The following is a 14,976-nucleotide window of genomic DNA, read 5'->3' on the forward strand; positions in this document are numbered from 1 at the left end:
CATATTATTTAGTTTTGAAAACTAAGTTTTAATTCATAATGAAAAACATAATATGGGTATTTCTTTTATCAAACCACTCATTATTTTAAATTCTATGAAGATTTTTGAAAATATTTATTTTAAATAATTATCAGTCAAAATAAGAAATTTTTTAAAAATAAATTTTTTTTTTTTATTGTTTTAATTTTTCAGTTTTTAGTTTTTTGAATGACAACATACATTTTTGATTTACTATTCTGAAGTAATATTTTGTAATATTTTGGAAGATATCTACGCCCTACTCTACTTTACTCACCTGTATTTTAAATAATTATAATTCATAAATTATTCCTAATTTCAATTTTAGATTCTGAACGGAGCGAGGATATATTTTGATTTTACAATGATGAGTACTTTTTTTGTGTCTGGGGTATCCTTTCGATTTTCATCTTCAGTAATTTTTCTGATAAAAAAGTAAATCTTATTGGTACTTTAAGGAATCAAAATTAAAAATGTACAGTATTATTTTTATTTATTTTTAAAAATCGGGATGAACAAACAAAAGATAAAAGGGAATTTTCACGCAAAATCAATTTTTGAAAAAATCAATTTCGTTTTTAGATTTAACTCTAAAATTAATAACCGTAGATTCATGACATTTTCACCGAATGTTTAAATTTGCATTATCTATAAACGGTAAAAATTTAAAAATATTTTGACTTGTTTTGAACTATCTACTTATAGGCATAAGAAAATTATTGTCATTTATAAAAGTAAAAAACTTAAAAATTATAACGGTAAATAATATTGAAATATATTTTTTCTAATAAAAATGTTGTTAGGAAAAGTATTTTAAAAACCCTTAATAGATTTAAATAATAAGTGATGAAAAGAATCACCCTGTATATACTAAGTGGAAAATATCAAATAATAATATAGGTAAGTGTGTAAATTATAAAAACAGTTTTATTACATTGTGGTTAAATCCAAAAATTATTTTCCTGTTTACCACATAGACTTCCAATAGTTTACAAACAAACATTGCATTATATTATAATTTACAGGAATAATAATAATTTAAAATATTTTAATCACAAGACAAACATAAAAACATGGTTATTTACAAATAATTAAGTAAATAAGTACGACATTACTTCTAATTTTAAACGATTTATTATCATTGATAAAATATTTAACTAGAAATTTACAATTAATTCAATTTAATTTAAAATACATCTCCCAGAAAAAATTTTAGATGTTTAACCTCTTAAAAAAAAAAATGAATAACTAGAACAAAAGATTCAATAGCTAATATTGTTTGGGAAAAAATGGGAAATATATATTTATATTATGGGGTATGCTAACAATATTTTTTTATGAGTTCTGTAATACTATTTTATGTGATGACTGATGAGCAATGTTGACATGAAATAAAAATAAAACAGTATAAATACTTTTTTTCAAGATATACAATAATTGTTTTTTTAAATATTAGTGTATTTATATTTAAATTTTTAATTACAATTGGTATCATATTACTGAACTTCACTAAGATAACGCAAGTCCACTAAGTCCAGGGTTGTATACAACCCACAAAAATCTTAAATATATTTAATTATTTATTATAATAACAATAATAGATTAAATCAATAATAATAAATTTCAAATTGTATTTAATTAACTGTTATAACATAAACATATTGTTATTTAACAACACATTTTTAATAATCAATATATTTAAAATTTAGTTTTTATTAAATTTTTAAATAAATCTTCTGTTATCTACAAAACCAAAAATTAATTATATTTAATTTATAATTGTTCAAATATTATTATCTTGTGTATATTTTAGATATATCATATATCATAATTGAGTAATGTGTTTTATTTTTTTTTTATTTTATTAATCTAGAATACATTTTATTTTTAAGTTAAACATCCTTACTTCATAAAAAAATTGTTAAAAACTTGCCACTAATATTAAAATAAATGAAATACTACAGTGAAGTAACATCGCATGACATTAATAAATAACAAATATTAAAAATACATACTAAATTAATATTATTTAAAAAATCTTAAATATTATAAGGAAACATACAAAATACTTGTATGCTTTTATAAAATTCATAAGAGTGAAATAGTTATGTTATTAGAATTGATGTTAATGGCGTCTTAACTGTTAATTATTAAATTATGAATCTATATTAAATCTACCATACTTAATATAATTCAATGCACTATTCAATAAAATTTATTTTTATATTTGAATAAAAGAAATTTTTATTGATCCAATTAATGTAAGTTATAGATTTAATACCTGTAAATTATGCAGTATAATGAATTCCCATCAAATTTTCGTGTTCTATTATAATGGTCTAATTTGGTCAATTTGTCTGGTTATTTGTTGATGTTTGATTTTTCTAGAATAGTAATATTATTATGTTTAATAAAATTGTTGTAAAATGGCATAGTAGCAATAACTACTACTATATAATGTAATTTAATAAATATATTCCAAAAACATTACTTTCTATTAAAATCATTACCTCTCTGATGTCAGTTGTAATCATTACATCATTATTGAGATTATGAATAAGGTCATAAGGATTGTATAAATTGATTCCATTCACATTTTGTAGTTTCCTAACTGAAACCTTTTCTACAGATTTTAATTGAAATGATTGTGTTACTTGTGTTCCAGTTGTGATTTTAAAAACATCTATTGAAGGTGAAAGATGCTTATCATTGTAACATATTTTCATAGAGTATTTTGAATGCTCAATTTTTGGTAATACATTTACCACGTTTGGCCCATACATGAATGTAGTACTTCTGAGTATGTTACGAGCATTAAATATATTAAACTGCAGTTCATAATCAATTCTTGGTTGCACATATAATGACATGATATTATGAGGTATACAAAACACTAGCATCAAATCAGTTGGTATTGATGATATTGCTGTAATAGTTCTCGGAAATTCATAATAAAGATTTTGTGTAGTCTGTACATCAATCATAGAACATGCCACTGGAGATAATATTCCAGTAACTGGAGTTGAAATTGATAGCATATCTGATATTTTTTCATGAACTGGATTACCATTTACAGAAACTTTAAATTTTGAACTAGTTAACGATTTATCTGTGTTTGTAAATGTTGAACATACTTTGGGTGAAACCACTTCCTGGTCTAAAATAATGTCTTTTGGTTCAGTATGAATTTTTAATACAGCATTATCTTGGTTTATCATATTCATGCATAGAATTCCTAAAATATTAAACATAATTAATTTCTACTGTCTATAATCTACACTAACTAAAACTAAAATATAAAAAAACATATTATTTAAAATGACTTAAATGAGTAATCAATCACATGCAGTTATAATTAATATCATGTTAACATTAATTCAAAATTTCAAAAACTAATAATTTAAGTTATATTATTAAATAGTTAGGATTTAACTCCGTGCATTTTTTTATTATATGGAATTCAAATATAATAAAACAACTAAAAATCTTATTATTTTCTACATGAGAATATTTTTCTTTGAATAAAATTTAACATAAACATTAGACAACTACCACAATATAAATATTTGCTGTATTATATACAATTATATGATATGCCTTAAATAGATGTTTTTTTGAAAAATCAATATTATATTAATATATTATAAAATTTATATATTATGACTATATTCATACGTCACAATTGACGTAATAATTAATTAATTTCATGTATAATTTCATTATTGGGTATTCTTGTCGAATGCGGTCTACCGCACACTTGTCGTCTACCACACATGTTTCTATACGTCATATCAGTGGCATAATTAGAGAATTTGGGCTCCCCCGCAAAAATAAAAAATGGGCCCCAAAAATATTGTTATACAAAATATAACCCTATAACTAAAGGCTCCAAATTACTATGGGCTCTCACGCGTCACATGCGGTCTATAACATACTTTTTATACGTAATTAAATTATGGTAGAATTATATTATGTTTAATTTAACGACACACACTATGTATTACGAATAATTCAATATAATAATACACGTCACGATCTAATCCTAAATTAGGTTAAGTTAGATACAAAAAAAATAGGTATAGAAACATAATTATAAAAATAAATAAAATAATATAATATGTCAATGTATCAAAAAATAATCAAAAAATACTATACTATGTCTTTGTAATCTTCATTTCTATTATTTAAATTAAGTGTAATATAACTTTACGTCTCTTAAAAAACATTCAAATATATCATCATTGCTGTTTCTTAGACGCCACAATTGTTCCACTAAATACGAGGGTAGAAATGATGGTGATGTACCATGCATTTTGTTTACGATTCGAAGTTTTAAACCTCCCCATAAACTTTCTATGCGCTGTGTGTGTGCACCATTGATAAGATCGACAAAAAATTGGGAATAGTTTACGGTTTTAAATATGTACCCTTTAGTTTCTAATGTCTTGTATGCAAGCCATTCATCTGAGTGTATTTCTGTACCAATTTCAATTTCATTTTGAATTATTCCGTGCAGTATCTGTCTGTCTCTTTTTTCTACAACAAAATATCTTGTCTCGATAACACCATTTTCGTCTTTTTGGCACATTCCAAACACTCATGGACCAGTAAGTTTTTTGCCATAATTTCTGGTAGACTCTGGTGAGGTAGACCGCATATGACATATAGAAACGTGTGGGTAGATGACAAGTGAGCGGTAGACCGCATACGACAAGAATACCCATTATTGTTTAATATTAGTTATGTATTATACTACTTATTACAAAGCAAATAAAATATATAACATAATCTTCTGAAAAATTATTTATCATACTAATGTTATAATTATAAAACTTCAAAAATAAATCCCAAAACAATTTATAACATTTATAAACCGATATACTTATATTAATTATAGTAATTAATTGTAAATATAATTTTAAATCTTTAATTATTTCATCATACATATCTTCTACAGGTCTAACTAACATTTAATATTGTTTTTTAAAAACTTACCTGAATTTATACTTGGAATAGTTGATGAATTTACTGTTGTGATTTTATGACCCTAAAAAATTAATATATTTAAAAAATCATATTATTTATAAGACAGTTATTAAGTAAAAAATTTAAAGCTAAAATTGAACAAACAATGAATATTTAAACATGAAATCTATTACAGAAAGGAAATAATCATATTTGGATGAATATGTTGTTTTTTGCACCGCTGTAACGTGTTTCCACACAGTTATTTTGTAAAGATATCCCATCATTTGGATTTCTTAACAATCACAACCGATTTGTAATATGTATTATTTTATTTTTTTGGAATGGATAAAAACTGTGATGGAGATATAATAGTGTGAGTGTCAATTATAATGTTCCGCTCCCAAAAAAATTAAGATAAGGGTATTGCTACATTTTACAGGTTTGAATGGTTTGATGTATTGTCTTTACAGTTTCAGTTTCCTAGGTATGAAATTTTGACTAAGACACTTTAGACACGGAGCTATTCATTACTGACGCAAATCACTAACTATGTTATTCAATGGAACACAACAGACGACACTACTAGTTACTAATTATTTACTAAGGTGTGAATGATCAATTACAAGTGATCTGACTGTCGAGTCACCTCCAAGTTGCGTCACGTCAATTTTTGTGATTTTTTAATATCTTATATTTTCTAATTTAATTTTCCTTAATAAATTAAAAAATAAACGAAAATACTTAACATTAAGTTTGTAGAAGATTAGAGAATTGGGATTTTGGACTGGCGAGGGAAAATTAATATTTAGTAACTCACTATCAGGACAGTATTCAATATTTTCAATATAAAAACAGAATTGAAATACATATTATTCAAAAAAGCAAAAAATTTAAAAATATATAAATATGAAAAAATGATCATGTGGGTACCGCTCTGCTTTATAGTAAGTAATAAGTGGATTACTGTAATGGTATTAAATTTGAATTCAATGATCTAATATCATTGTATACGAAAAATAATTCTGAGCAAGGACGGTTTGTCACTTTGCAGTCTATCTTGTTTAATGCTTATGAAAAAAAAATCATGCGTTTGTATCTTTAATATTTTTTGTATTCTTTGAATTAAATATTCAAGCTTTTTAATCCAATGAAAAATGTTTTATTGATATTCATAAAAAAAAATGAAAATTTAAAATACCTATTAATAATTCAGATGAGTCAAAATATTTTAAAATTGTACGGTGTATAGATAATGTCAATACAAACATTTGGTGAAAATGTCATAAGTTTACGGTTATTATTTTTAGTTACACCTAAAAACAAAATCAATTTTTTTGAAAATCAGTTTTGCGTAAAAATTCCCTTTTTCCTTAAACTTTTTTGGTTTATGTCGATTGTTGAGAATAATACTTTCCTACTAAAAAAGTTACTGAAGTTGAAAATCGAAGCATTTTTACTATTTTACTGCCTTAAAAGGTGTTTTTACGCATAATCAGTTTTCGACAAAATCGATATTTTTATTTTGCTATAACTCCAAAACAAATCATTGTAAATACTTGAAATTTTCACCAAATGTTTATATTATATATTTACGATTAAATTTTCAAAATATTTTTAATTTTTTAAGCTATTTATAGACAGTTGAAATTTTTAATTTTTCTAAGTTTTTTTTTTTGAAATGCCTATAAAAAATATTTGACAATCCAAAAAATCTTTAAAATTTAATACAAGGTTTATTATAAGTTTTACTTAAAGTAGTAAAAAAATATCAAAAATCGTTAATCACAATTTTTGTTTAAATTTAAAAGCATTTAAAGTTCAATTATTTACAAAATATATTAAAATCATGAAAATTCGCAAGGAATTTTGAAGTTAAGATTCGTCAAATTTTTGTACTTTATATCTATGGTTAAGAAACCCAATGCAAGGTAATCCATAAGCTTTTCTTTAAGTAACTGTTAAAAAAATTCTAGTGTCAATAAAGAAAACAAATTATGAGCGTATGAAATAATTTTGTGTAAAAATTGTGTAAAATAACGATATACTACAACTTAAATATAGGTAATAATAATATAATATTGTTTCCTACTAATTATCCTAGACTGACAAATCAACTCCGTTCAGAATCGTTTTTCGTATACAATGATACCTGTCATTGTCTCCCCATATCTCTACTATACAGCAGAGCAATACCCCACTTGCCCACCCTTTTTTTTTTTATTAATTTGTATTTATGAAGCATAAAATATTTTATTTTATTTTGTCTATATTACCTGTTTATTTCATTATTTGTAAATTGTGTTAAATAAATAAATATTAATATATTATAACAATTTAAATAAACTATATACCTAACCATTATAACCATTGTTTTTTCGTCATTACTAATTTGGGAGCCGTAAAAATATTGTGAAGATACAAAGAAGCCGTGGGATGGAAAAGTTTGAATACCTACTGCTATAGAGTAAGAAACTTGAAATACTCCACATCAAATATAATTATTATTTTCTACACCGATCCAATAATATTTCAAGAATATTTAAAATAATTTTAAATTACTTATAAGCAGTTGAAATTTTAAATTTTTTACAAGATTCCCAATAAGTTATTTTTATAATTTTTTTTTTTTTTGAAAAAATATGGTTTGAATTAATTTATTGTCTTTATACAGTATACATTACCTACATAGATATTACGATCTTAACAAAATTTATTAAATTACATATAGTTGAACATTCATATTTTGTTTTTTCATAAACTAACACATATTCAAGCTTCATACACAAACTAAGAACGACACCAATGTATATAACCTATAATTAGTACGTCTTTGTGACTTTGTACGACTAGTGATACTCTATCGTTACTTGTTGGTTTGCAAAAACTACCTAATACATCCACAACCCTACCCCACTCTGATATGAAAGATTTAGATTTCCGACTTTTGTATTCCCGCAAATGCAATGTGATTTGTGAATTCATATGGGTGTCTCCTCCTATAATTGAATAATATATTTATTCCTTATACGCACTAGCGCACTAATGGTGATTTACTAAACATGAAGAAAAGTGTATCATTGCATACCTCATTAAAATTAAAATGCAAAACGATAATCCGGTAATGTAAAGACAAATGTCGATGCTTATCAAACTAAACGAAATAAATAATAACTGTATTAACATATAGGTACTCTGTGCAAAGCACAGGTCTGCCGTATGACTGAGCTGACGGCGACTACCACGAGCGTCCTCGCACTCATTAGACATTCGGTTGTTTATATATATATCAAGTAGGTTCCCATGATGACAAGTGAGAGCACAGATTAATTTTACTCTCAAACGTCATCGCACTCTGGTAGAAACGTATGTCGCCATTAGCCAGATCACGGTCATGGCCACACTCCATGCAGTAGAGAGCACTGCTCTTACCAAATACTTATTATTATAAGCACGGCCTTAGAATATAAGTTATAATATATTATTATGACACAGACTGATAACTACTAGTAGAAAAAATAAATCAATATTCGTCGTTTTTGTGTGGGAATTATATAAGGTTTTATCACAGAACAATTTGCCAATTAGGTATTATCAACAACAATCATTTATACCTAAATAACAACTAATAACATATTTTTTCGTCGATGGATTTTAAATTCCGTATAAAAGTATTTATTAACTAAGCGAAAATTTTGTAAACTAAATTATAGGAGAAAAAAATAAAAAATGTCAAAATAATTAAAATTTCCAATGTCATCGATTTGTCTGCATAGAAAATACTAAAATAGAAAATATATAAAAATTTAGTGGAAATAAGGTAATAATCTAATAAATTAAATCATTTTTTTTCCACATAATAGTCATTTATAAACAGTTATTTTCTATTAGCAATGTCTTCTGCTATTACCCGTCCCGCGGATAGTACTCAAGGCCCTCTTCTCAAGGTCAATTTTTATATTTTAGTAAAAATTAGGTAATATATAAAATCTGGTTGCTTTGGTTAGACCTGGTCGCTCTTTTTCTCAAAAGGTATCCCCAGATATACAAAAAAAGAATAACACATCATTGTAAAATCAATATATTAAAAAAAAAATGTCACTTTAACAACTTAAAAACATTTTCAAAAATGTTAATAATTTATTTTATGAGTATCTTAAATTAAATGGGTCATCCAATACACAATAAAAAAATTATGAATGCATCCTGCACAATAGTAAGCAAAATGTATATTGTATTCATAATAATATTAATTAACGTTTAAAATTAAATTAAAATATTAAAATATATGTCCTCTCTGGTTGTCTACCTGAACTACTATTACAATATTTATTATTTTAATAAAGATTACCCAACTCATTTGTTATACTTTTATCTTAATTAAATAAAGATTAGTAAAATAATCAACTTGAATTAAGATTAATTATCTATTTTAATTAAAAATAGCTTAAATAAAAAATATTGTTAATTTTTACTTAGTTTACAAAAATTTGTTTTTATGAAAAAGTAATTGTAATAAACTCATAAAACAATTTGAAGAACATTAAGTACTAGCAAGTTTTATGTATTTATTATAAATAGTTTATAGTAACAAATTTATATTTGGTAATTTTATTATTAAATCTATATTTATGTAATACATTATTTTGCAATAATAGTGAATAATAAATTAGTATAAAATGGTTAAACCTATTTTAAAACTCTACTTATTATTTTTGTTAATCCTTATAAGTTATAACCTACACATTATGGATTGAAATATACTGTTTTCAGTCTTGTAAAATATTCAAATACAAATATCTGAACATTTACATTTAAATACTTTTTGAAGTATTTTTATAGTTTTCTAAAAACAATTTTTTTTAAGTACTTTAAATAGTTTTTAAAAGTATTATTAACAAAATTTAAATACCATAAAGTTTGTTTTACACAAAAATTTGACAAAAACGCCACGTACTATTTTATAAGGGATCCTAATAGGAATTTTTTAAGAAAAATGAAAATCTTATAATTTTATCAATATTAGTTGAAATATATTTGATTAAACTATGCGAACATGTATTTACCTCTAAATAGTCAGACATCTTAAAGTATTTGAGAAAATGTTAAAATCTAAAGTAAGTAGTAACATAATAGGTACCTATCCTGATATACTATATATATACATATATAATAATTATATAGGTACCTTTATACTGGTATCTGGTGGCTTATACTAGTATTTAAAGTACTAACAAGTAACAGACAATGGTTCAAAATATTATACTATTAGTTCTATACTCTCATACCTATTACTATACCTCATACCATAATGAGGACACCTCACTATACCTACTTCTTCTTAACTGCTCAACACATTTAAAAAAAAATTTACTCAAATAGCAAGTTAATAGCTCAAGACAGGGGCGGCTACTGCTTACATATCTAATTCAATACATCAAAGATATACTTAAAAAAACTAGCAATACCAGTAAGTCACTGTTTAAACTATAATAATTTTACAATCTTATTATGCTCTGTATAGCAAGAAAACACACAAATTCTGTGTATCTCCAATAAACGCCATGCCATTAATACCAATTCCACAATGAGTCACATGGGGATTCACAGAATAATCAATTTCTCAGGCCTCGGTGTGCTCCCTTGCTAGACAAAGTGTAAATACAAATAAAAGATACCTTACCTGCTGCAATTTTTCATCACCTAAAACCAAATTAAGATTATTATTAGAAATATACACTAATACTATATAACAATAATACTATATTATAAAAATCAACAAAACTATAATTTATTTGATGTTAAGTACCTATATGTTAAGTGTAATTATTTATTAATAAGAACTTAATTCATTTTAACATATTTTATTAGTTGTTTCTTCTTATTAAGTATAGAACTATTATTAATAACAGCCTATGTAAAAAATTTAATATCCTGCAAGTGCTGACTGAGTCAATTAAGTATCATTATACTAGATTAATAATTAAGGTTCTTTTTAGGCAAAAATAGTTTTAATGAAAGAATACCTTATTGTTATCAGATAAATAATTATATACTTAAAATGTATTTGAATAATTATTTGTATATAAATTTAAATACTTTTTTTTCACATTGTTTTGTCCACGTTGGCCATAATTTTTTTTATTTAATCACCATAGTTTAAAAAAATATTAAATATTAAATTTTTATAACTTTCTAATATTTCTTTGTCAGTAATATTTTTTACTGCTAATGCAGACTACCATTGATTTATCCAGGAATATCCAAAGCGTATTAACTGATTATTTATTGTAGTTTTTCAAATATTTATTTACATAGAGAATTGAAATACATTTAAAACCTTTACTGTAATGAACATTAAACTAAAAAAAATTACATGACAATTCTATAACTAATTCCATAAATCATTCATTCCAAGAACTCTTTTGTAAGTTATTTAGAGCGACTTGTGGTGTTATAATACATTGATGATTGATTTAGTACCATTTTATAAATTATGAATCTCGTGCAAATAAAATAAAATTATCTATAAACTAATAATAACAATTTAGTTAAATATTGTTACAGTTCACACTGCTACTGTGTAGTTTGATAATCTTGTTTACTGAAATTATAAATTTACTGTTAATTTTTTTTCGTATATTGTTAATAAATTTAAGACTTATTATTAAAATTTGTATCTAAATTAATGAAATATGAAGTATCAACTTTTATTATATTATAATTAGTATTTTTATAAATATATAAATAGTTATAACATTTATTTTCCTGCAAACGTAGCAAGCGGCTTTGTAAAAATTATTTTTTTAACTTCTTATCGTGTATAATGGGACATAAAATAAAAACTTCTGGGAAACAGGAACCCTATATACCTGTGAATTTTTATACTGAAATTAGTTAAATTGAATAAAATCATCACTAGACATGTTTTGTCTAAAGAGCTCATATGAAATTTCACCCCCGGGGCTCAATAGGTCTTTAATCCGGCCATGAATTAATACTAGTATAAAGATATGTATAAGATATGTTTATGTTGTAGACAAATAGCCAAAGAATTTAATATTTATACTATTTTACTATCAACTATGATATTTAGTTAAATGTAACTATATTTTCTTATTAATTATTTATTGTTATTCTATAAAAAAAAAAAAAACAACTATGCATTATTTATTAATATGAAAAATATGTAGGTATATAAAATCTATTTAATTTTATGTCCTTTGATACTATTGTTTTAAAACATAAATTATAAATAAATATAGGTAATTAGTAATAAACTAATTTTTGTTCAATTTTAGTTATTATTTGTTGCTACATGTTATTGTTTGGTGACAATTACTGGAACATTTAACATTTTTTTTTAAATAAAAATGCTGACCGGTCTATCTATAGTAATTATCTATACTAATTTATATTTTTAAATAATACATAGGTTTTTTTTATATAGAATAACAAAAAATAATTAATAAGAAAATATAATTCAATTTCTAAAATAATACATATTATTTCATTTTATTTTTATATATTTCTCTGACTTAAAAAATAAATTTAACTTAATGTTTAGGCCGATAGTAAAATTGCATAAAAATTAAATTCTTTGATTATTTGCCTAGGCATTTAGTAAAATGCCTGATTTGATCGTATTCCTACGATATATACATATGAATTAGATGTATTACGGTTAACAAAAATATTAAATAATTATTAAAAACAAAAATATTGGTAATTAAATTTACTATACATTAATGAATTTATAAATATTATTATCCAATCTATTAATTGTTATTTAAGCATCACCTCTAAACATAATTTGTTAGATTTCGATGTACATGAGATGATTCAATAAGTATGCTCATTTTTTTATTTAATGATGAATTTATTCAAATTATGAATTTTGAAATATTTAAATATACTTAAAGACAATATTTTCTAATTATTGAGATTTTTATACTACTAAGTGTCTCGTGGTCACATTAAATTCTTATTTTAAAATATTATTCTCCCTTATTTATAATAAAAATTATTTAGTGGATAATGGTTTTGAAAATATTTTGTGAATCACTCTGAAACATGTTGTTCAAAATAATATCTTAACAAATATTGCATTTATGTTTTTGTTGATCTAGTAGAAGGTGATATCATATTTTGATTTTAAATAAATACATTATGTTTTACCTTTTAGCTTTTAAAAATAATGAAGCTATAATATAATTATTTTAATTTTGACAATTTTTATGAATTTTATAGCTTAATAAATGGAAAATACCTTTAAATATAAAAAATGGAATTGTTCCTTTAATAGTTACTCTAAAATACTGAAAAAATATTATAATAGTTGCAACATTTATTAGTACATATTTGATATCAAATAAGATAGATTTATATTGTAAGGAGACAGTGCTGTAATTGAAGCTTTTTGAGAACGTTCGGTTAATAATGTAATTAGTTATACCTACATTTTGGTAGTTTTCACAATAGGTAATGAAAATGAGAAAAAAACAGAGTACATATTTAAAAAAAAGTAATTTACTTATGAATAAGCTTATATTTATTATCCCTATGTCATTAATATTAACTGTCAATCTACATTTATAACAGTTTTGGATTGTATTTAGAATCTAAAATTAAGAAAATTACTATATAGCAAAAACCAATATATTATTTTTACTAGTTACTACCTAGCTATATAGTACGAATGTACTAAGAGACTTTTCTATCACTGTTACTAAATGAACTAAAGAATATTACTCACACATAAACATGACTATAAACCAAAGTTAACTGTAGTAACTAATTACACATAATAACTAATAAAACAAGTAAAAACAGTAATGTTTTAATGTTTTAACCTAACATATTCTGATGACTAATATAGGTAATGGGTATCTATCAACACAATGTCATCTGTCAACAAAAATTTATTAGTCTGTCTGGAATATAATGATAATGTATTGTATCATAATGATTAACAAATAAATTTTATATTAAAACTACTGCGGCTACTAAGAATTGCACTAAACCAGTAATCCTAGTTTTAAACATGTGCTTCTCACATCAAAAACAGTGTATTACACACATTATAGTCTGTGTATACGAATAGTTGTACGTAAAATTTAATACTAACACATATGATCGAATAACAATTATTAACCCACAATCTTGACTTACGCAGCGCAACCGATGTCGATGAAATTTGAATTTATTTTTTTTTTTCACTTAATAAAAAAACTGTGAGTTGATAGAATATAATATCGCTATGTTCCAGGCAGACCTTTACAGAAGTCACAGATTTTTACCCAATGGGTACTAGGTATTGTTCATAAGACTACAATATGTTAAGTATCTATTTTATTTCGTTTAAATAGGTAGGTACTGTAGCACTTACTCATTGCAACGGCACTTATTGACTCGCCTTAGCAATTGGGAGTTGCAAACGGTGTGTATAACCAGCGAGTGGATACTGTGGAAAATATGTATCTAACTAAGCACTAAGCGGATACCACGAAGACTTAACACCGAACAGGTGAACGCTAAACAACAGGTATGTAACAAGCGGTTGTTTTTATTGAATATCGAAGTTAGTATGACACTTCTGGCAATCCGGCCGGCAAACGGTCCGCTAGGAGCTAACCGAGCGCTGGTGCCTGGTAAGTCGCAAAATAATTACCATTAAAAACGTGACTGGCGCCGTTTGATTTTTTTTTTTTTTTTTGTTTATGGTAGAAAAGATAAGTCAATCCAACCAAATAGCATGCCCTTACCCGATATTAAATTATTATTCCGTCTGGTGTCAATTCGGATTCCGAGCCTAGGCCGCCGACTGCCAAGGTCTCACGACTTTCCAATCATAGATGATAATAATATTATAAAAAAACTGTATATTATTATATTGCACCATAGACCAATATATTATTGTTTTTTACCCTCCGAAGTTGGTTTGGATCCTTATCACGATACGATTAAAGATAATATCTATAACTGACAGACTAT

General features: G+C 24.5%; 1 protein-coding gene across 1 annotated transcript; it reads right to left on the reverse strand.

Annotated features, from left to right (window-relative positions):
- Nucleotides 1-2,296: 2,296 nt before the first annotated feature.
- LOC113558828 lies at nucleotides 2,297-14,498 on the reverse strand. The gene is made up of 5 exons (XM_026964390.1): nucleotides 14,372-14,498; nucleotides 10,667-10,686; nucleotides 5,014-5,065; nucleotides 2,529-3,253; nucleotides 2,297-2,402 (listed from the first exon to the last, which is right to left on the reverse strand). Exons 1-5 carry the CDS (start codon nucleotides 14,373-14,375, stop codon nucleotides 2,367-2,369), a joined length of 837 nt encoding a protein of 278 aa, XP_026820191.1. The 5' UTR covers nucleotides 14,376-14,498; the 3' UTR covers nucleotides 2,297-2,366.
- Between the last annotated feature and the right edge of the window lie 478 nt (nucleotides 14,499-14,976).

This window comes from Rhopalosiphum maidis, chromosome 3 (assembly GCF_003676215.2).
Source record: "Rhopalosiphum maidis isolate BTI-1 chromosome 3, ASM367621v3, whole genome shotgun sequence".
Taxonomy (NCBI): Eukaryota; Metazoa; Arthropoda; class Insecta; order Hemiptera; family Aphididae; genus Rhopalosiphum; species Rhopalosiphum maidis.

Bases quoted from the DNA above. Each gene is read 5' to 3' on its own strand.
- LOC113558828 (XM_026964390.1), bottom strand. The intron at 5,066-10,666 runs GTAAGGTATCTT...TTAATTTTTTAG, and splicing joins GTGATGAAAAATTGCAGCAG to GGTCATAAAATCACAACAGT. The intron at 3,254-5,013 runs GTAAGTTTTTAA...TTAATATTTTAG, and splicing joins TATTCCAAGTATAAATTCAG to GAATTCTATGCATGAATATG.